Below are 26,871 nucleotides of genomic sequence, written 5' to 3'. Positions count from 1 at the left end.
TAGATGATAGGCCTACTGGTTGTTGTTCGCTTGTCAGGTTTATATTATGCTTCGATGTTTGATTTTCCTTTAACATGTATTTTTCCATTCTCTTGGACTCATCACTAAATAATATGGCATCAAATATTTATAATTATTGTTTTTAGTATTGTTTAAGTGTTGTAGGCCTATGGGGGTATTTTGATATGTGACTAAATTCTGACACAATTTGTAGGCTACATTGTCGCCAAATGATATATACAGATTTCCTCTCACCCTGTGTATCTCACCACAATCAATTAAAGGACAATCAATGTCAATATATTAAACTTACAGCAACAGGCTGAGCAAGCTCAATCCAGCTGCACTTATTTCTAGTTGACTCTGTAATAGTATGTATGTCTGCAATGTGCTATTTGCCTCACATGTATGTTGCTTTGGACAAAAGCTTTTGCTAAATATGTAAATTTAAATGGGAAATTGTTGTAGTTTCCAAAATGGGTGATGATCAGATCAATAAAACAATACTGCCGGTTAGTTCTGCAATAAAGGATGAGGATTCAGTGTGTGTTTCCCATACAAAGTATCATACAAGTTTTCCGCTCAATGCAGGACTCTGAGAGACCACGAAACGCGATTTTGTATGGAGCTCATTTGGTTAAGCTTAGGTTCCTCTGTAAATTTCAACCGCTTTTACTAATTCTGAGTTTGGTTTTATGAAATCCAACCCCCTTGGTTCAAAATTAGAACCTTCTACATTAAAAAAGGCAAAACCCTTGCTCACATGCTAGTATTTCTGTAATTTAACAGAAATGCTAACGGTAATACAATAGTCTCTGTTATAAAACCCACGCCTGCTCCCAAGTAAGGGGACGTATGGGAGGTTCCGAGGACAAATCTGGAACGGAATCGGGGAGGCATCGATGAGGCTGCGCCGCGGGATCGCCGAAGCATCGATGAGGCTGCGCTGAGGGATCGGTGGGCTCCGCTCCCTACAAGCCGTGCTCTGCAGTAAAGATGGCGGCAGCAGAGGGGGCGCGTAGCGTCCGGACCCAAACGGGACGACCCTGACGGATCAGATATTCTCAGGGAGAGCATATCTACGTATTGCCACCCTGGGATCATTTCGATCAATTCCGTCGTATATCGCATTAAATTGGAAATTGTGTGTAGTTTAGATTCCGGGGTGTAGCTGTCCCTCTCTCTCTCTCTCTCTCTCTCTCGCTCGCTCGCTCTCTCTCTCACTCTCTCTCTCCCTCCCATACACACGCCTCTGGGAGTGGAGCTTCTCCAGTGCTGTCGGGTACAGGCCGCGCTGGGATGTGAAACCCGGGGCAAGGGGGGATCGCGGCCCGTGGCTTTCGGTTCAGAGCCGGCGGGCTGGTGTGGTGTCGGGTGGTGCGGTATGGGACAACAGGTAGGCCGCGTCGGGGAGGGGGCTTCGGCGGGGCTGCAGCCGCCGCAGCCTCAGCCGCATCAGGGCAGGACGAATCGGGGGAACAGCGCCGGCAGAAGGACGAGGGAAGCCGCGGTCACAGGCACGCCGCCCGGCAGGTCAGCGTTGCCGGACCCCGCCATCAACATATTCACGCAGCATTCAGGTAAGACCGCCAGACAGAGCCGGGCGCAGGCATGGGAAGCAGAAGCAGCCATGGCTGCACTATCATAAGCATTATGGGCAAAGTATTCGGCTGACCGGGCATACAAGAAACCCACCGAGCCGCTGTCCCGGCTGAAACCCGGCTCCTTAACGAGCGGTGATCGCTCTGCGGTTAGGGCCGGTTTACCCTAGACAGCTCCCTGGCATGTCTGAGTCATATAATATCCGGACAGGTCTGATCACCCAGCATATCAATGATACTGCCTAGATATTTAACATGGCTTTATTTCTGTATAATTCTTGTATCTGGGCTGTATTCCTGAATGGAATGGCCAGAATTTAAAAAAACACCTTTAATTTCAGAACACCACATGCAGCTTGTCAACTAATTTAGATTTATGTAAAATTACTGGTGATTTAACCACAGCAGCTCCTCATGAATGCCTGGCACAATAAAAGGAGGTGGTCAGATAGCACAACACTGCCCTGTCGTTTGGGGATGACACACAGCGCATTAGAGGGAGGTTGTGTGCATATACCTGTATCTGGGGTCTTGCCCAAGAAAAGGGGCCAGGGGTGTTTTTTGAGCTCTGTTAGTCTTAAAAGCAGCTTGAGTGTTTAGGGAGAGCCTGCACATTGTTAAACTGGAGGATAAAAGACCTGTTTAGGTCCTCAGTTCATTTTTATAATGAAATGCACACTGAACAATGGACACTGTTTTCAGACCAAGCCTTTCTGACAGTGTTGTCCTGTAGCGGAACCATACCAAATAACTGTCATTAATTGCCTGGTTGATTTTGAAAGAATTTATGCTGAACTTCTTTGGTGAAAGGGGTCAATCCCAGTGATTAGAAAGGACAGGATGTAGAAATCTTGATACCTGCAGTTTCAGAAATGTCCTGCCTTGTTTATGAGCTACAGTTTAACAGAAACTTTTAACATTGTGGATCACACCTTTTAACTGAAGAGCTCAGTTGGTCCTTCTATTGAATTACTTTCATTGAAGTGTTTTCATTTTATGAAGTTGGTGTAGCATATGTTTTCAGGTATCTTAGTGCATATTGAAAGATGATATTCTCTCTATAAGTCAAACATTCTGCTGTTTGAGATGGCTTAGGTGCATTAAGGTGTTCTAGTTGTCGGGGGTGAGTTCAGTGAAAATACATTCTCACTCTTTTTCATATGTTCTTTCTAAGCATCAGTTACACCCTATAATGTAAATTTCATTCATTACCATAAAAGTTTACATGCGTTAAAAGGAAAATCCTTTGGCTTGTAATAGATATAATATGGCTGTTTTATGATTTTTAAATAACCATTAAGAGCAGAGGATGTTTATATTCATATTGCAAGATGCATTTTTCTGAGCTCTATTAATACCTCTCATGCAGAGATTCCGAATTGTCTCCCGTTAACCAGCTTTAAAAGAAAAGCTCAAACTGTGACATTTCCTTTAGCAGAGAGGATGTATCCTCCACCTTTACTCCTTAGTTTCCTATCTGTCCTTTGTGCTACAGGAGGACAGAATGTGTGAATAAACAAACTCGATTATGGAAGGGAGCTCGTAAGTCATGTGCAACTGTTGGTTATTATCCGTATCCTAGGATGTGAAAAATTAGGCTCAAAATAATTGTGAGTCAGTGGTGTAGATTTCTGTCTCGATAAAATTGTCAAATTGTGTTTATGGTGGAATTCACCTTTAAGGTGAGTGTGATAGGAGAGTAATCATAGTGACAGTACCATTACAGTGTCTGTTTTTGCCTCAGTACATAGTTGCTCCTGTTGTAATTCTTATGTAATTGATGGATTTACATGCTTGATTTTTAACCCAGAATGCCATGTTATTTTGATGACTATGTAAATATAAATATGGCCTTCTGCCCTACATCGTAATATTTGCATTCATTGTAATAGCATGTTCTAGGAGGATTATTGTGATAAAGAGAAATCTGCTTTATTACGCTTCAGATCCTGTGCATTAACGTTGCCTGAAGCAAGCAAAGAATTTTGAATTGTGCGTTTGTCTTTTTCAGAGATATTGTGTTTGTGGCCTATTACTGTCTTTGTCCACTAGAGGGAACTCTGTCCTTTTAGGTTAAATAATAACTAAGTGTAGTTATTTGCCCGGCACACATTAATGTGCTCTGACAGTACACTTGTGTGCAGTCTTAAGTGGTTCTTTCCTGCTCATCCATCTTTATGTGCTTTCAGTTTTCAGTGCATGTCTGTTGCCGAATAACCAAAGCCCCTCCAAGACAGGACCTTAAACAAGGCAATGGAAATGACTGCTCCTTTGCTACGTGTGTTCGGGTCACTCGTGTCTGTCTGGCTCAGTGTGTCTCGGTCGTGATGTGAGAAACACGGTGACGTGGGAAGTGCACAGGACTTTTTGTTTCAGTTGGCTGGAAGCAAAATCCTGTCAGCTCCGCGAGGTGGATCATTCAGCTTTAATGTGAGCTGAGGAATGCTGCCTCTGGCCTGTAGGCTTTGCTTCTTCTTCAAAACCAGCAGTGCTTCAACTTTTCTTTCATCCTTCTTGCTTTTGTTTCTTTTTGTTCCTTATTGTGGGCTCCAGCGCGTCCTTTTGGGTGCTGCATGCTTCTGGAAGGTTCTCCCCATGTATCTCAATACCTTTCCTGTTTCTCCATCCCCCAGCCCCAAAGTTAATTTGAAATGGAGCCTTGCTTATGTCGGGCTTAATCCCCTCTATCGCACTCATGCAGAACAACTCCATAATCACCCTCCTTAGCCCTCTTACGCTGTTTTATCCATCCCCACACCCAAGCCCTGCCGCCTTTTTCTCAAAATTCTTGATTCACGTCAGCTGGAGCATATAGGGAAACTAGGACTGTCAGGCCCCTGCAGCAGGAGAGCAGGAACATGGGCAGCGTTTCTGGTGGCCCTTCGGATCTCATGAGTTTCATTCTTTGTTACACAGACCCAGATGGATGGGCAGGACTCTAATATAAGAAAACCCTACTGGTGAACCTTGCAAACCACAACATGTTCAGCATTCAAGGGCTTTACTGTTGGTGGAAGAAGTCACCGCTCTTCTCTTAACCATGTTTTTGTTCCCTTTTGAAATATTAACCCTGCAAACCCTTGTCCTGATCCATAGGGGATCCCCGCTGGTCTTGGTGGTATTTTCTCTTTCATCATGGATGTATTTTGACTACACTTCCCACCCTCTTACTGGCTATCCTGAAATGGATCAATATCGGTCCCTGGTACCAAAGTTCAGGTTATGCGAAGGCTGGAGATTGACACCTCCTCCCCTTGTCCTCCCACTACAGATTGGTGTGTTGGTGTTGTCCTTACTGGGGGAAAATAAGGTGTGGAAGACTGTGCAGAATGTACGAAATGCCAGACCACTCCGCTCAGCTATCTGTTTTACAGATACCCTTCATTCTGGCAGAAATCTGTTCTGTATGACACATTTATACTTTAAACACTCTACAGAGGCTCAGATTGTTACCTGTAAAACATGTTAGTCCATTCCTAGCTTAAAAAGACAATGTGCAGTCTTAGTTTGATTTAATGTTTTCTAAGTTTGATGTTAACCAGTGTGCCCTTCGGTTTCATATGACTTTGATGCAGAGGAAAACAAAGGGTGCACTTCCGCCAAGTGTGAGCAGACCTGATTCAGCCTTTTCTTGTTCATAGCCGTGGTTTTAGGAAATCCTGTCCGCTGCTGTTCTCTGCTGGTATCAGACCTTTACTCTCATTTTATTTCAGTAGATGAAATGCACTACGTAAACCAGGAAGCCTTCTTCATTGGGTATTTGTGAGGGGTTTTGTCGTTTTATTGTCTTTTTCTCTTGATACTTGGGTTTGTCCCAGCTTACGTATGCAGCCTGGGATCAAAGCCCCAGCTTTGTTTCCCAGCTTGTAATTATCTCTAAGGTCCTTTGAAGTGAGCGAGCAGAAGAGCCGTTTGAGCTTTCAGGGGCCCTGGCTCCTTCCAGCTATGGGTGAACACTCAAGGACTTGTCAGCTCAGGTGGAGGGCTTGTCAGCTCGGGTGACGTTGAACCGCTTAGTGGAAAAATGCAGGAGACTGAGCTCTCCTCTCTGGGGGGAGGTGGTGAGGTTTAGCATGGCACGGGGGCGGCCTGCACATCCGCACAGGTCACCTGACTGTGGTGAAGAAGGCTTTCCAAGGGTGCTGCCGGGTCTTGTTCTCGTGCTGGGGGCCACACCTTCTGACTTGTATGCACTATGTGACACCAGAAGGGCCAGGATGGCTGCCAAGTTGACTCAGTCCCCTTCCCCCAATAAAGGAACTGCCTCTTACCTGCTGACTTGATGTTGTTTTGATGGTCATCTGTTGCTTTGCAAAGTTAACATTTTTCACTACAAGTCTGAGCAGATCTCTCTGAATCAGGCCTGCTGTGGGGGAGGATCATTTTGATATCAGGTTCTGTAACACGACGGTCTTCAGTTTTTCATTAGCCGTATTTTTGGTGATGCAAACACAAGAGCGACGGCAGTATGAAGTAATAGAATGGAATGCGTGTCATTGCAAACCCACCCCTGATGTCACGTGTAATCTGTAACCAGCTTGCTTTTGTCATTTTGAAATGATTCAGCTCTGCAGTTTGAGCTGAAAATTGTAGATGATAACTGGGGGAGATGTGATCTTTATCAAAGTTTGCAACCTCATTGTAGTTTTCAAAAAGATAGATACTTGATATTTTCAGTGTGATAAGTCAAAAAGTATTTGCTGGACTTTTTCCAGACTTTCCAGCAGACACATGGCATGGATGGAGATCTGGAACCAAAATTAACACCAAAATTCAAGCAGTTACACTTAGTGGTGGTACATGAAAGGACAACCACAGAAATAGATCTAGTGAATCTGATTACACTGAGACAAGTCAGATAAAGCTGGGATTTTAAGATTTTTTTTGGAACGGGAGGGAGACTGTATGAGGGGTGATGGAGCCATCCAGGGAATACCTTATTGTCATTCCATTATCATCTAGTTTGGTTTTAAATGGAGGGAAGTCTGGGTTTCCCTGCTGAGACTGCTGCCCCCGCGACCCGACCTCGGATAAGCGGGAGAAAATGGATGGATGGATGGATGGTTTTAAATGGAGTTATGCTGATTCCATGCTTGGTTCTGGTTAGAACTTACCTGGACTCCTTGCTTTTTATCCAAGACTTCAGAGTCATAGAAAGAGTTTCTCCTTGGCTCTGTCCAACTGAATTTCAACTTGCGAGCTTAAAAACCTTCCCTCCCCCCAGATATACAGTCCATCCAGATATTCATCCATCCTATATTTGCTTATCCCAGTCAGGGTATATTTGCTTATCCCAGCCCACACAGTGCCAGCACAAAGCTGGGGTTTACATGGATGGGATACCAGTTCATAACAGGGCACACAGGCACACATACAGTCACAATTTAGAGATGCCCTTTAACCCAACAGGTTATCTTTGGGAAGAAACCGGAGAAATGAGGAGATCATGCGAACTCCACACACCAGATGGATGCGGGGTTTGATCCCCTAGATGTGGAGGCAGCTGGGCTACCCACTGAGCCAATGTACTGAACAATGTATGACATGCAGCGACCAGAATTCATAATATCCATTAATAAGGCAGTATACAGTGCTCTTAGAAAGGGTGAAAATATTGATCTGTTGGTTTTATAATAAAAATCATTACTGTATTCATTTGTTTACAAAAATATATATCACATTATGTGGGAGTGACTGGTGTGTGAGTGTGCCCTGTGATGGGTTGGCTCCCCATCCTGGGTTGTTCTGAGCCTTGTGCCCACAGGCTCCAGACCCCCTGTGACCCTGAATGGGACAAGCGGTTTCAGAAAATGGATGGATAGATATATCACTTTAGAAACAACCAGAACTTTTATGTAAAATATTAGTTATTCAGAAGTAGTAATAAATTCAAACCCAAATTACAGTTCTAAAAGAGCTGCTCTGAGTTAAAAAGTTCATTGACATGCTGTCTCATTGGGTGCTTTTTAATTAGTAACTCCTTTGCAGTAACATAAAACACCAAACATTTGCATTTAGTAGGGCTGAACAATTCATCGATTTCAAATCGAAATCACGATTTGAAACAACATGGTTGGATGTGCATTATACAGTGTTTCTTGCCCTGTTTGTGCACTTGTAATCACGATTTGTAGCTTTAACATGGCTTCTGAAAATATGTGCAAATGTGAAGTTGGAAATCTGTGAAATCTGTGTACAAAAAAAAATTGTAAAAACAAAATTTGCTGCACAGGTGTACAAAACTAAAATACAAGTGCTTAAATCTCTGCATGGGTGTACAAACCTAAATTACACAAACCTAATTACACAAATCTATTTTACACAACCGTGGCATTCTGCCATAATAATCATGCCGTAATTAATAGGGGTCTGTGCAATGTTAGCTGCTGAATCCCTATTTTTTCTTACTGGAATTGTAACTTAACACACAGTCAGAGTCACAGCTTATGTGATGAGTGTTTTATGTTTGATTGTTCTCTGCTAATTTAAAAAAAAAAAAAAAAAGTAATATATGTTGGAAGCAATTTATATCTTTAAGTTCTCATCCTTGCACTAGAATATAGACCAGTTCATATTATAATGCTATCTTATGTGGTAAAAAAAATATTTAAAAAATGATATCGCAAATCAAATCTCAAATGTCATATCTGTCAGGAAAAAATTACGATGAAATATTTTCCCTAAATCGTTCAGCCCTGGTTTTGTATACCTTTGTGCCAGTGAATACAATTGCAATTGGCAGGAACAGAACTGGCAGGAACAGAACTGAATGAGTCAAATTATGACAATAAAAAGAAAATATCTATGCAGAAGATATGTGCAGATACGTTAAACATTGCTTGTCAATGGACTTTTGTTATGAAACGGAACATTTTTACAGAATTAAGCAATTACGCAAGCCCCGCAGGGTGTCGCAAGGGTTTTGTTGTGTAGAATCTTCTTTCAGCAGTTTGTTGTTGGTCCACAGGCTACAGGTTACTTTGCTGAAGATACCAGCTATACATAGAATGCTCTGATGAATTTAACCTTTATGGTCAGATTATACATAGACAGGGATGGATATAACTGGTACGCAAGTATGCATTCACCTTTTAAAAATATGTGCGACAATCGATTGTTTGTGAAAGCGCAAATGCATATGTATTTTATGTGCATTTGTGCTGCTATGACAAGGAAATACCTTGCATTTTAACCTATATACCACAAATGAAGTAGTTAGCATATAAAGATTAAAATGCATTATATTTTGTTTTCATATCAGCGCAAATGCACATAAGTACGCATTTACATTGTTACCACAATCGATTGTCGCACATATCGTTTTTAAAGGTGAATGCGTACTTGCGTATCAGTTATTTCAATCCTTGTATAAAGATCAGCTTGTCTGTGATAGTATGTAGCATAACACATACCTATTCTCCGGAAAATGCTGGTGGGGTCCTGCCCTGTGTGGGGGCGCCGTCTGGAAGCTGTCACCCTACTAACAGACTTTACTCTTGTCTTTGAGGCTAAAAATAATATGTGATAATGTAGAGCTGAATTGGATGGAGGCATCCAGCGGTGAGGGGTTAGTTACCCCACCCCCCCTCCGCTTAAGATGGCATTTATGTGTATTTTCTTAGCGCCATCCCAAAGCTGTACTTGGTCCTCCTATTCCTACATGTCAGATGTCAGTTGAGCCCGTTAGCATTACAAGCTTCCTGCTATCTGGTTTATTTTTTGGTCCTATGGTCTAATGCAGTGTTTCCCAGTCTGGTCCTTGGGGATCCACATACAGCCTATTTTTGCTCCCTCTAATGGGTCAAATGGGCTGTTCTGGCAGAAGGGCTGGTTTGAGCACCCTCTCCTGCATGCATGCCAGCCGAAATTATGGTTCTTGGTGCCTCTAATTTGGTGGCTTTTCACCTTTGCCAGAGGTATTGCTGTTAATTTTGGGGCTGCAGCCTTCATCTGGCAGAAGATTGGGTCTGAAACTGGGTGTTCCTGTTTCCACACGCCCACAGTAGGTGAGCAGGAGCTCCAGGTCTTGTACGAATGGCCAATTTGTAGCTCGCATAGAATGCCGGAACGGAGGCTGTCTGTCCCCCCAGCCACGTGCATCGCCGTTTCGTGTGAGCTGCCGTATGAAGAGCCCCATCCATGCTTTCTCTTGCCAGCTTCAGCTGCTACATGCTAGTAGCCCACTCCCCCACCCTACCCGTGACAGCTGCAGCTGAGCACTCCCCCACCAGGTCCACTCTTCCTCACCCCCCCATCCCATGGGGAGCAGGGGCTGCCTCTGCTCCAGCTGTCGGCTGCTGGGCCTCGTGCCCCATTTGCACATGATGGGGTGGCCCAAAACCTCCCTTGGCTTCCTGATTTGCAGGTGAAACCATGCTTATCCTTCTAATTGGCGGCTCAAAGCCTCACCTGGCTTCCTAACTGGTGGCTCAGAACCATGCTCGACTTCCTGATTGGCGGCCAAAGCCTCGCTCGGCTTCCTGTTTGGCAACCCTAAACCATGCTCTGCTTCCTGATTGGCAGCCCGAAGCCTCTCTCGGTTTCCTGATTCCGAAGTTACGCTCTACCTCTAGCTGCTGTGATTGCATAGGTAGATGTCAGCATCAGCAAACTGTACTTGCCGTTGACTGTAACCATCCGCGGTTGGACCTGACCTGACTTCTGAGTAACACTGTGGTCTCACACCTCCAAACCTGTGTGCTTGCCTCCTGCCCCCAGTTCTGTGTGTTGGGTTTACATGTTCTCCCTGTGTCTGTGTGGGTTTCCTCTGGTTAATGTGGTTTCCTCCCAGACTCCAGAAACATGTGGTTAGGTGAATTTGTGTATCTGTATTGCCCTTAGTCTGTGCCCTGTACCCTGTGATGCAGTGGCATCCCATCCAGGGTGTCCCTGGCCCTGTACCCTGTGATGCAGTGGCATCCCATCCAGGGTGTCCCCGGCCCTGTGCCCTGTGATGCAGTGGCATCCCATCCAGGGTGTCCCTGGCCCTGTACCCTGTGATGCAGTGGCATCCCATCCAGGGTGTCCCCGGCCCTGTGCCCTGTGATGCAGTGGCATCCCATCCAGGGTGTCCCCGGCCCTGTGCCCTGTGATGTAGTGGCATCCCATCCAGGGTGTCCCCGGCCCTGTGCCCTGTGATGCAGTGGCATCCAATCCAGGGTGTCCCCGGCCCTGTACCCTGTGATGGAGTGGCATCCCATCCAGGGTGTCCCCGGCCCTGTGCCCTGTGATGCAGTGGCATCCCATCCAGGGTGTCCCCGGCCCTGTGCCCTGTGATGCAGTGGCATCCCATCCAGGGTGTCCCCGGCCCTGTGCCCTGTGATGCAGTGGCATCCCATCCAGGGTGTCCCCGGCCCTGTGCCCTGTGATGCGGTGGCATCCCATCCAGGGTGTCCCCGGCCCTGTGCCCTGTGATGCGGTGGCATCCCATCCAGGGTGTCCCCGGCCCTGTGCCCTGTGATGCGGTGGCATCCCATCCAGGGTGTCCCCGGCCCTGTGCCCTGTGATGCGGTGGCATCCCATCCAGGGTGTCCCCGGCCCTGTGCCCTGTGATGCGGTGGCATCCCATCCAGGGTGTCCCCGGCCCTGTGCCCTGTGATGCGGTGGCATCCCATCCAGGGTGTCCCCGGCCCTGTGCCCTGCGTTTCCAGGGATAGACTATGGGCTGAAGAAGCAGTTATGGAAGATGAGATGTTTTTATTATTAGCATTTAGTCATTTATTTTTATGTTTTAATATGATTCTGTTTTGTGATGGTTAGAGAACTTAATTTCAAACTTTGTCAAAGGTTTAATTGGAATTATTATAATCTATTTAGTAATGGAATTGTGCTCTCCAAAGTTAGGATTACTGATTTTATATAGCATTAATTTGCCTTTGAACCTTTGTTTCTGAAGTTGTCTAAATTATGCCACATGGTTATATTATTATATCCTGGTATATCCATGAGAATATGGTGATAGACGCATCCACACTATGTCATCCCAATGAAGATTTCATTTATAATTGAGAACAGAGGGGAAATGAATGCTGCGTACACTGACTTTCCGATGGGTTTCACTGTATGTGCACTGGATGTCTTGTGCTGATGATGTCATGATGTCATATTTCTCACCACAGCCACCTTATAATCTTCATAAAAGCATTCCCTTTATGTTTTTGGCTGTTTTGTATCATCGTCTGCTTAGTGAGGTACCATTCCTCCACACCAAGTGTGTGAGCTGTAGCGTCTGCAAGTTCCAGTTCCAGGTTCATGCCATTCAGACGCTGTGCTTGTCTAGATACGTCCAGGAAGGAGGGGACTATGGTTGCAGCTGAGGTGATGTCCTCATCGCGGTTGCGAAACAGCTTCTGGTCAGGATTCTGCAATCCCAGCGCCGCCTTTGAGAGAGCAGTATCGTCAGAAACTGCCAGGAAGCTTTACTAAATGGAGGAGGAGCTCTGAGACTGTTCATCGACTCCACTATTAGCAAAAAGATGCTGGAGGGGGTTTGGTAATCTTTTGTAAAATCCATCTATGTTATACCATAGATCCTGGTTTGAAGCTAATACCCCAAACCAAATAGTTCTAGGCTTCCAGCTAACTGATGGATTTAGATTTCAGACAACATGGAGCACAGTAGAAAAGCTAACCCAAGAAATCTGAGCTTTCATTTAAGACCCTGAAAAGCTTCTTGAAATGTGCTCGTCAGTAGTCATCTTTCTGCCATTGCAGTGCTGAAGTATCTTTCATCATATCTTGGTTTTGCTAAACGTGGAACATTTCTTGAACTGTTGTGTGACCCTTATGTCATTGCACTCTGGTTGAAACCTGGTTCTGAAATTCAGTAGTCAGCCACTCAGACCTCCTTTCCATGAGTAGGTTTAGGGCTGTGTAAGGGTGTCCCTTACACACTGGGTCTTGGGGTCAAGTATATTCTGTTTAGAAGCCAGTGGAAACGATACCAAACGATTCCTGACTGGATCCACGTGCTCTCTGTTTGTCCTTCAAGTTGTCCAGAACAATTTAATGTATAGCTTTGTGGTTTAGTAATGCGGGTAGTATTGTTGACTCATTGGGAGCTATGAAGCGAGCTGAAAATCACAAGATTTACAAATGTAACCATCTTGTTTATTACTTGTACATTTGTAAATCATTTTGAGACTGAGTCACTTATGGTATTATGTTCCCAGAATAACGGCTTTCTGTTCCTGTTGCCTGCCCTCTCTTTTTCCTCAGTAATTGTCCAGTAACAGATCATTACAGTGTGTTAAGTGTCTCTCTTCCTTCCACATTAGCTCAGTGCCATAAATGGGTTTGAATTGAGGTAGTTGGAGTTTTTATATCTGTGCGGAATGAGAGCTAACATTCAGATCAAAAGAAGTTTGGACTTGAGATGGACTGTGACTTACTCATTCTTGGCTGTTTCATCTCTTTCATGAGTAACAGATTGCTTTCCTAAGATTCACTGTGTCTTTTTGCCATAAGGTCATATGGTGTGGACACACGGCGTGAATGATTGTCTCCATCCTGTTGAGGGGGAAGATAGATTTGCTTTTCTGTGTCTGTAGGGTTGTTGGTGTGTGTATATGGTAAGGCTTTATGGTTTTCTGCAGACAGTGTGGGGGGACGGGGGAAGGAAGAAAACACATCCCACACAAGCCTTCAGGCGCACAGTACTCAATGAAGGCCACGCCCCCAGCCCAGCAGGTTATATATACATGGGCTGCCTAACATGACTAAGTGGAAACATTGTCAAGGGAAGTGAGAAAACAAGGAACCAGAGAAGAGTGGAGTTGTTCTTGAGGGAGAGCTTTGAGAAAGCATGCTTTTGGAGGTCCTGCAGCCCTCCAGCAGTTTTGAGGAAGACTCGTTCAGCCTGGGTAGCCGGCCATGCCTCACGGCGGAGGACGTGGATGGCTGTGCTCTGCCAGGTAGCCCGGCATCTGTTCCCTTTTTCTCTCTCTTGCTCTCTCGCTCTCTCTTTATCTTTTTATCTCTCTGCCTTCAGCTGGTAGAAGGATTTTGAGTTTTGAGGAAGAACTATTCAGCCGTGCCTCCCGGCAGAGGACATTGATTACTTTGTGTTCTGTCAGGTAGCCCTGCATCTGTTCCCTTTATCAGTCTCTCTCTATCTTTTTATTCCTTTGCCTCCAGCTGGTAGACAGATTTTTAGTTTTGAAGAAAGGCCATTTCTGCCCTGTGGCAGAGGACATGAATAGCTATGTTCTGTCAGATACCCCTGTATCTGATCCCCTTCTCACTCTTTCTGTCTGTCTTTCTGTCTCTCCACTCCCAGCTGGTGGCCGGATTTGTTCCTTTTGAAACTGGGAGCTATTTGGGGCATTTTGTCATTGGGGGGGATCATGTCTGCATACTGAGGAAAGTTAAGTGCATTGATGGAGTCGTTCCTGGGGCCATTATGAATGCAGGATTTCTGAGCCACTGCTAAGAAGAGAAGATGGTTGCTCAGATCTCAGCTCCTTGATTAATTTAAGCAAGGATCTTATTCGATTGTTAGCTTTAATTTAGGAGCAGTTAGCTTCCATGATTATTCTTGTATCCCTCTTTTCACCGCTGTCATCCCCCTCTCCTCATCTCCCCAAAAGGCTCTGAGCCCATCTCTCCTAGCCCTCCTTCTTCTCTTATTCATCCCACCATCTGTGACCACTCTTGCCTCGCCCTGATCCAAACCCAATCTCTTCATCTTGCCGCTCCTCCGCTCTCCACAGAGGCCCTTCACCGGCCCTTCACCTTGGACTCTGCAGCGCTGACCGAAGCCGTGCGCTGGAGCTCCAAGGAGAACCTGCTGGGCGCTGCCGAGAGCGACCCCAACCTCTTTGTTGCGCTTTACGACTTTGTTGCCAGTGGCGATAACACGCTGAGCATCACGAAAGGTATCTTCTCCTCCTCGCTATGGTATTAATGCATCATGGTTTGTTTTTTCCCCCCAAAACATACTGTTACTTGGTTACTTGGTGCCACCTTCTATGAAATGGAAATAATTCCATGCCTGTGAGTCAGAACGTCTTAGACTCTGAAGTCTGCCACACCCTTATTTTCTCCTAATGCATTTTAATGTGTAATCATCTCAAAGCTGCAATAAACACAAGTGGATGACTCACAGGATGGGCTTTCAAAGGCAGCAGAATTAGCAGTGTTCCCTTTTCTAATTCCCTCTTACTGCTGTCGAGTTTCATGCAACTGTCATCCACTCCTGCAGCCTGTAGCTTCTCTGGTCCATCCCTGCTTACAGGCAGAGGGCTAGAGAACTAGATCATCTGTAATCCCTGTCAGCAGCAGACCAGGATTGGTGCTCTTTTGGCTGTATTTCCTTGTTTTCCCTAGAACAGCTTCCCTATGTAGTTCATAGTCTGTTTCAAGCCCCTTATATGGGTGCATGTGGTTCTTCATACATCTGATGAGGAAAATGTACACGTTCGTTAGCAAGAAATGGCAAAGGTGACTTGCCAGGACCTGTTTCCTGAACATAGAAAATCACGTGACAGCCCCAAGCTACAGTATCAAAAACAGAAGAGTCGGGTTGCAGTGGCTGTTTGAGAGACAAGGCTTGGAAACCCAGAGTGGAATTATTGCATGCTAGTCAATGTCTGGTTTAGCATACTTTCCATTGGTCACTTTAATGAGGTGTTGGTCAGTAGAGCACTATAATTCCACCTACTGTGGGCTCTTAAGCCTCACTGCTTCCATCGTTATTCTGGAGGGGTGAAATCCTGAGGTCTGTGCGTTCCCCCCCCCCCCCCCCCCCCCCCCACCTTGTTCCCAGGCGAGAAACTGCGAGTGCTGGGCTACAACCAGAACGGTGAATGGAGCGAGGTGCGCTCCAAGAATGGCCAAGGCTGGGTGCCCAGCAACTACATCACGCCCGTCAACAGCCTGGAGAAGCACAGCTGGTACCACGGGCCCGTGTCGCGCAACGCCGCCGAGTACCTGCTGAGCAGCCTTATCAACGGCAGCTTCCTGGTACGCGAGAGCGAGAGTAGCCCGGGCCAGCTATCCATCTCGCTACGCTACGAGGGCCGCGTCTACCACTACCGCATCAACACCGCATCTGACGGAAAGGTGACACCCCCCGCGATTTTGCTTTCTTAACAGCGAAATCCATAACAAGCTATTTTTCTGTTGGTTCTCACTGTGCCAAAAATGTCTAGGCACCAATATTATCATGCAAAGACTCCATGTGTAGACATGGTCAACGTTTATTGGAAAAGATATTCAGTGGTAGATATCTTAGGGTCAAGTCTTCATTTATTTTGCGTGAAATACTGTTTGTTTTATACAGATGCTCCCCAGATTACGATGGGGTTACATTCCGATAAACATATCGTAAGGCGAAAATATTATAAGGCGAAAATGTTTTTTAATACACCTAACCTAACAGTTCGTCATAGCCTAGCAGGGTTGGGGGCCATTCCGGAATGCATTGATCAATTCCAGTCCAAATCAGGAAATGGAACTGGAGCTGGGATTGGAAAAAAAACTACAGGGAACAGAATTGGAGTTGAATTTGAATTTCAGGGAGATTTAAGTTCCAACTCCAGTTCCATTTCCTGATTTGGACTGAAATTGATCAATGCATTCCGGAATGGCCCCAACCCTGTAGCCTAGCATAGTCTACCTTAAACATGCTTAGAATCCTTACATTACCCTACAGTTGGGCAAAATCATTAACTCAAGGCCTGTTTATAATAAAGTGTTGAATGTCCCGTGTGATTTATTGAATAATCATACCCATCGTAAAGTCGAAATATCGTAACTCATGGAGCGTCTGTATAGGCTTATAGGGGAAACAATGTTTTTAGCTCATTTTTGAGCAGAAAATGCTCTGGAGCTTGTGCTCCCCGCCGTCACGCACCTGCCTGGTGACGCCCCCCCTGTCGGCCCGCCCGCAGGTGTATGTCACGTCGGAAAGCCGCTTCAGCACGCTGGCCGAGCTGGTGCACCACCACTCCACGGTGGCGGACGGCCTGGTGACCACGCTGCACTATCCTGCGCCCAAGTGCAACAAGCCCACCGTGTATGGCGTCTCGCCCATCCATGACAAGTGGGAGATGGAGCGCACCGACATCACCATGAAGCACAAGCTAGGCGGCGGCCAGTACGGCGAGGTCTACGTCGGCGTCTGGAAAAAGTACAACCTCACAGTGGCCGTCAAGACACTCAAGGTCCGAAATTGCTCACTTAACATTTTGATTAGTTATGTGCCAAAGCCTTGATATGCCTTCTTTTTAAAAAGGAATGCCTTTTTCCCTTTCACTCTGTTTCCTGTCTTTTGTTCAGGGCGTCTAATGGAAAATAAATTCTATTGAACGCATCTGTTTTGGTGTCTAGTCTCCATCTAGTGGCCGAGGGCAGCACAGCCGCTGTCATTTGTAGTTTTGTGACTGTCCTGTTCAGTATTACTTCACTCTTAACAGGAGGACACCATGGAAGTGGAGGAGTTCCTAAAAGAAGCCGCTGTGATGAAGGAGGTGAAACACCCGAACTTGGTGCAGCTGCTTGGTGAGTGTGGTGAAGGTCACTCCATGAGGTCATTCACAGTTCTTCATAACTGGGCGACCTGGGGGCGCAGAGCGGACATCACATCGTCAGCTGTGGGTGATTCATCCCTGCTTTCTTGGCCCCTTCCATCCCTCCCAGGCGTTTGCACCCTGGAGCCTCCATTCTACATAGTGACAGAGTACATGCCCCATGGAAACCTGCTGGACTACCTGCGCGAGTGTGACCGTGAGGAGGTCAATGCCGTGGTGCTGCTCTACATGGCCACCCAGATCTCCTCGGCCATGGAGTACTTAGAGAAGAAGAACTTCATCCACAGGTAAGAGGTCAGCTTTGTCAAACGAGGAGGCACTAAGTTCCTCTCCAGTCTTATGGAATTCTGTTCATTGTTTTCCACATTCCTTTGCTGCTGTTCCAGAGATCTGGCAGCCAGGAACTGTCTCGTGGGTGAGAACCACGTGGTGAAGGTGGCAGACTTTGGGCTGAGCCGCCTGATGACTGGAGACACCTACACAGCCCACGCTGGAGCCAAGTTCCCCATCAAGTGGACGGCCCCCGAGAGCCTGGCATACAACACCTTCTCCATTAAGTCTGATGTCTGGGGTAAGGGAGCAAGTCCGAGAAGCTCACTCGAGTGTATGTGACGTATTTAAAATGGGAGTTTCAGTACAGCGAGGATGGACTCGCACACAGAGCACAAAATGAGTCTGCAAACCGCAGAATGAGTTTGTCATGAGCCAGCTTGAGTCATGGTGTCACCCTGTTCCTCTTTCCCCCAGCCTTCGGAGTCCTGCTGTGGGAGATCGCCACCTACGGCATGTCTCCCTACCCGGGCATCGACCTGTCCCAGGTATACGACCTCCTGGAGAAGGGCTACCGTATGGAACAGCCAGAGGGGTGCCCACCCAAAGTCTACGAGCTGATGAGAGCCTGTGAGTTTTTCACTTTGCAGTAATCGCAAAGAGGGAAAAAGATTCCCTCTGAATATTAGCTGCATGACCTTCGGGGACCTTCCGAAGGCCTTTCAGCTGGCCGATTCAGAGTTGTCATTTTTGCTATTTAGGCTGGCAGTGGAGTCCAATGGATCGTCCCTCATTTGCTGAGGCCCACCAGGCTTTTGAGACGATGTTTCACGACTCCAGTATCTCTGAAGGTACAGATACTGCTCTTCATACCATTGTTCTCCAGTTAGTGGACACTTTATCTTCTCCTTTGATTTTCACCCACATTAACCTGGAGATAGCAGTGTACAAAGGTTATAATGCTGATAGTTAACCGGTTGTTGTCTTGGCTGTGTTAGATTCTATAAACTCTCCTAGAGACCTGCTCAGCATTTTCAGAGGCTAACATGCTAGAATATTCAAAAAATTGTCAATGCTATCGCCTAACAATACATCCAATGGGTAGCTGCTGCTAGCTGGGCTCTGCATCACAACACGATGTTTTTTGACAGTGAGGTTTGCCTCTAATAATTAACATTTTCTTGGTACTCTGCCTTCGCATCCAGGAAAACCTCATGAAAGTTTTTTCAATGTGTATCAGTGTAGGATTGTGTTATGATGGTTATGAGATGTCTGAGAACTGCCCCTTTCTTTGCCCCCCCCCCAAATATCGCTCCGTCGTGCAGAGGTGGCGGAGGAGCTGGGTAAGACCGCTTCTTCCTGCCCCCCGGGAATAGCACACCGGTTTGACGCCGATCCTTCCTCCAACTCTCGCACGCTGAAGAAGCGCACGGAGAACAAGGAGAACCTGGAGGGCGGGCTGGACAGCAAACCCGCCCCCCCTGGCCCCTCAGGTATCCCAGCATCCCCCAGCTCACAAGCTGAGAAGAATGATGGCAGCATGCTTCACTGAGACGCACAGACAATGATCTGTCTGGCAGGGCGGTCCCTGGCACACCACTCTTGTGTATTCATAAATAAACAGCCCCTTATTAATAGCCATACTGATACTGTATTGGTATGGTTTATTCGAGTAGCCCATGATAAATGTATCCCAGGCAGCAAAGGGCCCAAGCCAGTGACACATGGCCACCTCTTCTAGGATAAGTGGTTAGAAGATGAATGGATGGAGTGTGTGTGTGTGTGTGTGTGTGTGTGTGTGTGTGTGTGTGTGTACACGTGCACTGATGAACATATATGTGCATGATCATATGCATATGATGTATGTTCTTCTCTCAACCTTCATTGGCATGTGTCCTCGTTACCTTATACAACTTCAGATGTTTCACAAGCACTGAACTCATCGTCTCCAAACTGTATAATTAGCTAATTCACATTGTACTAGCCATTCACCAGTCTGCGGTATGAACATTGATTATTGGTATTGTCCCCCTTACATTACAATGCTAATTTCCACTTTATAGTTGTTTTCTTTAGACACTATTATAACTGGCCTATGAGGCCTTGATTGTGCATGTTTGTGTGTCTGTCAGATCTGTCGTGCTCATCTCGTGTGATGATTGCTCACCATGCATGTGTCTGTATCATGCCTGAGGCATGTAGCATGACCAATCCCTTTTACTAACAGTGCCATCCTTCGTTGGTCTCAATTATTTTATTTATTTTTATTTTGAGTATTTGTATATGTATATTTATTGCATATATGTACATTTATGTTCATCCTGTAAATAAATCAGAGATTCCTTGACGTCTGCTTTTAAAACTGGACTGAAGGGGGGTGTGTATGGTAAAAACCTCTCACCCAGCATTTAATGAATGGCACAGTTGTAAAATAGCAGTATAAAAATGTAAGATTCATGATAAATAAAAACACAATTGATTTAAAATCCTACACAAAACTAAAAATAACAAAGCAAAGTATTGCACAGAACCTACAGATCGGCACATGATCTGTTGTGTGTGGCAGTGTCACTGCAGCATGTTAAAATAACACTACAATAAAGTGTGTGTGCGTGCATGCGTGCGTGTGTGTGTGTGTCTGGAGATTGTTTATATTACATTGTGGGGACCAAATGGCCCCCACGATGTGATAAAAGCCTGTTATTTTGACATTGTGGGGACCATTTTTCAGGTCCCCACAAAGATCTGTGAGTGCAATCAAAAAACTTAAAATGCCAATTGTTTGCTAACTTATAGTTAAGGTTAGGGCTGGGTAGGGGTTCAGGTTGTCATGTTGGGATTAGAGGTTTTCCCCATAGAAATGAATGGAGAGTCCCCACAAAGATATAATTACAAACCTGTGTGTGTATACAGCTCTGGAAAAAATTGAGACCATAGCAACATTTTTAGTTTCACTCACTTCGCAATGTTTGGGTATGCCCCTGTCTAAAATATATTTCTTTTGCAAACTGCAGCCAGTTTCTCATTAATGAATGGCTTCTTCCTTCCTTTATGTGACTTTAGTCCTGCTTCTAGGAGCCTGATACAAACTATCCTAGCAGTGTACTTTACACCTGCACTTAATGTTTCCCCTTCCGTTTGAAGGTCACTTGATGTCATCCTCTGATTCAGTTGACGTTCATCTTGACTATTAGATAGCCGCTTCTGCCCTCTCCCTGGCTGGTTTTTGGTCGTTCTCTCTGGCAAAGCCAGTCTGCGTCGCAGTGTAGCCTTCTGCCAGCAGAACTGGGATTAAACCAGGATTTAACAATGCAGATTCTTAAAAAATATGGAGTGGTCTCTTTTTTTCGAGAGCTCTATAAAAAGATTAATGTATGTGTAAGAAATGTGTAACAATTCAGTGTTTGTAGATGGAGTCCTTCCATTTTTATGCTGGGTATTATCTCCGTAGATATGTTGTTAAGTTTGTTAGGCATTGGGCATCCTGTGTAATTGCTTGTTTAGCTGGGCAGGGCCGTGAAGGCAAGGCCTCTGGCTTTCTTTGTGTACAAACAGCCTGGTTTGTAATTTGAATTTGTGTGGCTCCCCCCAGGGCTGACGAGCAGCCGGGCACTGGGGGACGGCGGGGGGGGCTCACCCGCCGTGCCAAGGAAACAGCGGGACAAGTATCCTGCCGGCTTTGTGGAAGACCCCCAGGAGGCCACCTTCAGCCGGGATCGCCGGGCCGGCTTCTTCAGCTCCTTCATGAAGAAGAAGTCGTCGTCAACCTCCTCCTCTTCCTCCTCTTCGTCTCCATCCCCACAGCCTCCGCAGAGCCTGCCTGCCCCCCCGAAAAGGAGCAGCTCCTTTCGAGAGATGGAGAACCAGCCTCACAAGAAGTACGAACCCGCGGCTTGCGTCAGTGGCCCGCTAGGCGATGATGCCAACTTCTCGCCGTCTCACGGGGACGGAGGCCGCATTCACTCACGCTGCTGCGGGGCCAGTTTTGGCCAAAGGGCTTCTCCCAGCTCCACAACAGGGGCATCTGGAACCACTTCTGCCCCTGTGGGTAGTAGCTGGAGCAGCCTGGCAGGGTTTTTCACTCCCCGGCTAATCAAAAAGACTTTGGGCCTGCGGACTGGGAGGCCCTCTGGGGCAGACGACGGACACAGTGCGGGCAAGCCTTTCCCCAGATCGAACTCCACCTCGTCCATGTCAGCTGTGCTTCCTGACCTGGAGCGAGCGACGCTGACCCTCCCCCGCAACCGAAGCAAGCCCCCGCTGGAGCGCACCATCTCTACCACGTCCCAGCCAGAGAGCGTGGCCACGTTCCCCTCTGAGCCAGTCATCCGTAAGGTGGACGAGGGTACCGCTCAGATCCGCGACCGACCCAAAGCCAAGCTGTTGCCCCGGGCCGTGGCCACGGCACCAAGGGTGCCTGGCGTTGGGGGCGAGGCCACTTCTGAGTCTCACCTGTGGGGCAAGGAAGGTGCAGAGGGGCCGGAGAGAGCAGGATGGCCATCTTCTGGCAAGCCAGCAGGTCCAGGCCCCATGGCCACCCCCCACAACCACAAAGTGCCAGTGCTGATTTCACCCACATTGAAGCACGGCCCCGCAGACGTGCACCTAGTGGCTGTTGATTCTCAGGGGAACCGATTTAAGCTTCTGTCAGAGCAGGCTGACCGGGACCGGCCCCGGGCGCTCAAGCCACGGTGCGCCCCGCCGCCACCACCCCCACCTGGCCTGCGCCTCCTGCACCACCCATCCTCCCGGAACGCCGGGGATGGGGCGGCAGAGCCGGCAACTGGCAGCGGCACGGACATCAATGGGGATGTGCCAAAGAAGCCGGGAAGAGCAGTGGGTTTGGGGGGCGGGAGGCCACCGGTACAGCCACCACAAGTGCCCCCACTGCCCTCTGTGTCACCCCTGCCAGCCAGTAGCACTCCGGCAAAGATGGCAAATGGCACAGCCCCCAGTGGCATCTCTTCCTCCTCCTCCTCTTCCTCCACCTGCTCATCTCCCTCCTCACTCCCTACCGGCAGCTCTAAGGTGACCCTGCGGCAAACTCGGAGGCAGCCGGACAGGGCGGCGCTGGACAAGGCCAGCAGAGAGCTTGCGGTGGAGAAAGTGAACAAGGAGGCACTGCTGGAGTGTGCGGACTGCCTAAGCAGCGCCCTCCTCAGCAGCGCCGAGCCCTCCTCCAGCAGCCAGGTCCTGGATGCCGGCCACCAGCTGCTGAACTACTGCTCGGGCTACGTGGACTGTATCCCACAGACGCGCAACAAGTTTGCCTTCAGGGAGGCGGTGGGCAAGCTGGAACTTGGCCTGCAGGAGCTGCGGGCGTCATCCGGGGGCGGCGCGGCCGCTGCCTCGGGACCTGGCTCAGCTTTGGACAATCTGCACAACTGCATTAAGGAGATCAGTGACGTGGTGAAGAGGTAGCCGCTACGGCCCCCCCTGTGCCGCACCCCCATACTTTGCATTGACGGTATGGGACACGGCAGAGAACCTCAGTACCTCACTACAAATAGTATTTTATATGGTTTGCTTTGTGTCATTGGGGGGGGGGTGGTAATGTTATTTTCCCACAAGAACATTCATTTATTAAACACTAAAGACTATATACCAATCCAGGACTGGTTATCCACTCTTCCCAGTATAGCTTTTGTTCAGCACCCATTTTCTTTCTTCCCCCCCCAAACCTGTGTAAATCCTATGAATAAGACGACCTGCCAAACTGGAAAAGTTTTCAAGGAGCTTCCTGTCCCATGGCTGAAAGACATCACAGGTGCTGAGGATGAGTTTGTCCTGCTTTTGGTTTGATATAAAGTGCTATGGCCAACCTGTACTTATGCAACCAGACTCCCCACTTTGCAACCTGCAGGTACAGGAAACCAATGCCTGTTAACCCCATTTCAAGTATCCATTCTCTGGTTTTTGTGTAACTTGGGTTGTACCTGTTAGTGAAGTCCTAACTGTGCTCTGCCCTCCCTCTTACCAAGCTCCGCCTATATAATTCACACCGCCCTTGACAATCCCACCTATCATCTCACCCCGAGGTACCTGACCATGCCCATCTCGCCCCGCCCCAATCCCGAACATCAGCCAGTTTTCTTTCCGAAACTAGGCGCCTTCGCTGTGTGGCACGCATCGTTGCTCTCATGGTCCCGTCTTTATATATAATTTCTTTTGTTTTTTTTTGTTTTTTTTAAAGTAAAAACTGCTGCATACTTCCAAAAATCCTTACTAAATCCGGCGTGCAATGTGCGATGTTTGGGCTCATAAATAAATGACCAGGAACAATTCTGGCCATTCTGTTCAGGCCATCTTTCAGTGTCTGTTATTGCAGATACTCTGAAATAAAGGTCCTTGAAACCACAGTAGTTTATAAAAAAGCTTGAGTAATGTGCTAGCAAGATATATATTGGATGTGTTGGTTGAACACTAGAATGTCTCCATTTATTAACTTGAATTTTGAAATTTATTGTTGTATCTATTGAACTTGAATTTTTTTGGAAGCACAAGAGAGTGTCTAATTTATTTAAAGATCTATAAAATGTCATGCAGTATTCAATATCCGCAAAAATACAAAAATGCCTAGCCTGCTTTCTTGAAACGTATCTGTACGAAAGTGCAATACTGCTAAGTTAGCGTAAGCGCTAATTTGTAAAACACCACAGCCTCAAGAAGCAGTTTCCATTGCAATTTTATTTCCGGTGAATGTATGTATTTGTTTGCGAATGCTGACATTAAAGCACAATGTGTTGAAGATGTGAATTGAGGAGACTTGCTACATGGAGCTTTGCTGTCCTCTTATTTCTGCATCTCGCTGTCTTTAAGGGCACATTTCCTTTACAGATTTTGCCTTAGATTTGGTTACAGACTTATGTCATTTTTATTGTATTTTTGAGAGCTGTTAGATGTGACTGAAAATTGCGGTTTCGGTGTATATCTTAAATGGTCTAGAAGAATTTTAAAATATGATGGTTTTTGTTAAGATTTAAAGAAATGTCAGCTTTGAGGGCAGCTCAATCTATTTTCGTTTCTTGGCTATGAGTGGCGTTTAACATGCAGTGTCTGTAACATCGGCTTCAGTTAAATCCAGCAAAGTCTCAGAAAAACCTTTACAAATATACCTTTGCAGAAGCAGCATTGCTGCAAATATGGCAGCCTAACTGAACGCAGCCACATGTGGCATACATATGCGGTGAAGGTTTCTCTCAGTTTCGTTTACTATATGAGGAAATGTTTCATGAGGAAAAATAAGACATTGATGTGCGTTCACATTTAACCAAAACGACTGAAGAGTAACAAAAAAATCTAAATTATAGGCCTACATTTATCCGCTCCTCTTCGTTAACACCCATATTAATGTGCCTACTCTAAAAAAAATAACACTTTATATTATTCAGCTTCTACTAACTTTGCTTACATATGCAATTGCCTTATAAGAAGCTGTGAAGAGAATTAGTAAAAAATAATACATGCTGCGGTATGTTCCTTTGGTTTCTGCATATAAAAATATTTTGCACCTCTTGACAAATACAGAATCCTATCTTCCTGACCTAAGCGATTTACACTGGAACAAGTTGTGAAAATTGGTGATTTATTTATTTTTCCCTTCCAGTTTTTCCATATTTGAAGCTCTTCTCACACTCATGAAGTTCAGTCAGGAACAAATTTCATTTGCCGGATTTATTTACATTACTGTGAAATTGCACTGTTGTCGTTCCTGTTTACATGTGGAGTACCAAGCCAATTTTGTCTGTTCGATAATTTGGCTAAGCGACACTTGCATAAAGTTTTCACTTTTGTTTTCACAGTGGGATTCAGTTTAAAAATCTTTCATCCTTGATACCAGAAACCATGTTGCCCAATAATTCATTTGTGCCTTTTATGGTGGATTTTTAATGTATTGTGCACTACAAAGTCAAAGCGAAATACACTAACTTTTTTTTTTTAAACATATTTTTTTCCGCTGATGGTTTTACGTTTTCCAATTACTGGAATGTATTTTTGTTGACAGGTAAATTGTTGGTCTGTACAATTTGTATTGGTGGTCAAAGCTTCATATTGAGCATTGTTCTACAGCTATGGTCCATCTGCCATAATTATTACCGTACAAATGCAAGGTCATTTAACACTCAGTTTGCCATTACTATAATTATTTGTGTACTAAATATAACACCATCTTAATAATTGATTTGTCTTTTGTCTGGTAGTTCTGTTAACTCTGTTAACACAGAAACACTTCTTCCTACAGTAAATGAACTGGTATAAGTATTGGTCAGTATTTTCTCTGAATTTTACCATTTTAGACCCATCAAATGCTCCCTAAATGCACCCCTACCCCACCCCTATGTTCATACACATGGCCCTGGTCAGTTATTGTTTTATACGTTGTAATGTAGATTGCCAGGTTGCAGACCCTCCTTCTCCTGAAGTATTGTTTAACTCCATGTTTCCTGACCTGCAGACAGTCCACGTTTTTGTTCCCTCCCAGCTCCCTACCAAAAATGTGGAGCTTGGAGGGAGCAAAGACATGGACCACCTGCAGATCCCCAAGGACTGGGTTGGGAAACACTTGTTTAACTAATGCTTTGTTCATTTTAATCCATACAGTTTTCCATTTGTATATACAGGGGTGTCACATTATTACTGGAGATATGTTCTTCGTGTTTGTGATATAGATCTGTAAGTTTATTTATTTTGTTTTTATTTATTTTTAATTTTGAAGCTGGAAAGGGCATCCTTGTAACACTATGTCATTATTGTTTGTTTTTAAGCATTGTTGATTTTCATGATCAGAGTTAATACCAAAGGCCACTTCAGTTTTACTAGTGCAATCAAAAAATAACACATAATGTAAATATACAACTTTTAACAGGGATTTATAATATCAGATGTTAACTGATTAACATTACCTGTATTTTCTTTTTTAATGTAATATATTTTGTGTGTTTCTAATTTAAATCTTACATGGGATACTGTATTACTGTGAAGTTCTCTCAGTGTTAAACTTGGTGTAAATAATGCATAAATAAAAATTAAACAAACTTTTTTTTCCTTTGTCTAATTTGCCTAGCTTTATTGTGGGGATGAAAAGTAGACATCAATGTATTTCAGAATATTTAGTTACCAGTGTATGCAAAACTTTACATGCAGAACTTTGGTTAAATGGTTGAAATGCTTAATATGCATGTTTAAAAGCAGATACAGAAAACATAATTTAAGGGGACATTTAGCTTTTCAAAACAAGAGGACAACAGGAGAAAGACGCAAAGAGGCAACACAAATATGCATGCAGAGTGTAGGAAGCAAATGTCAACATGAAACAAAGTGAAATCCCAGACATTTCAGGCATTTTAGGTCCCAAAAAAGTCAGAAAAATTGTCATGAGCACTATAAAGTGGGAGAAAGTTAGGACAATTCAAGAGGCCCCCAAGTGACTGCGGCCCTAAAAAAATCTGGAACATAATCTTGATTTATTT

The 26,871-nt window shown here is 45.6% G+C and overlaps 1 protein-coding gene across 2 annotated transcripts; it reads left to right on the top strand.

Moving 5' to 3' along the window:
• The first annotated feature begins 879 nt into the window (after positions 1-879).
• On the top strand, positions 880-26,446 carry abl2 (c-abl oncogene 2, non-receptor tyrosine kinase). 2 transcript variants are annotated; one of them, XM_023821394.2, is made up of 11 exons: positions 880-1,580; positions 14,312-14,476; positions 15,367-15,662; positions 16,493-16,765; positions 17,018-17,102; positions 17,241-17,418; positions 17,518-17,702; positions 17,879-18,031; positions 18,163-18,252; positions 18,727-18,894; positions 20,994-26,446. In XM_023821394.2, exons 1-11 carry the CDS (start codon positions 1,385-1,387, stop codon positions 22,820-22,822), a joined length of 3,618 nt encoding a protein of 1,205 aa, XP_023677162.2. In that variant the 5' UTR covers positions 880-1,384; the 3' UTR covers positions 22,823-26,446. The 2 variants fall into 2 exon arrangements, with proteins under 2 accessions (XP_023677162.2, XP_023677164.2); XM_023821396.2 differs by lacking the exon at positions 880-1,580 and adding an exon at positions 11,360-13,513.
• Positions 26,447-26,871: the final 425 nt, after the last annotated feature.

The sequence above is a fragment of the Paramormyrops kingsleyae genome, chromosome 15 (assembly GCF_048594095.1).
Source record: "Paramormyrops kingsleyae isolate MSU_618 chromosome 15, PKINGS_0.4, whole genome shotgun sequence".
In the NCBI taxonomy this organism is placed as follows: Eukaryota; Metazoa; Chordata; class Actinopteri; order Osteoglossiformes; family Mormyridae; genus Paramormyrops; species Paramormyrops kingsleyae.
This window is presented reverse-complemented; position numbering and strand designations above follow the sequence as displayed.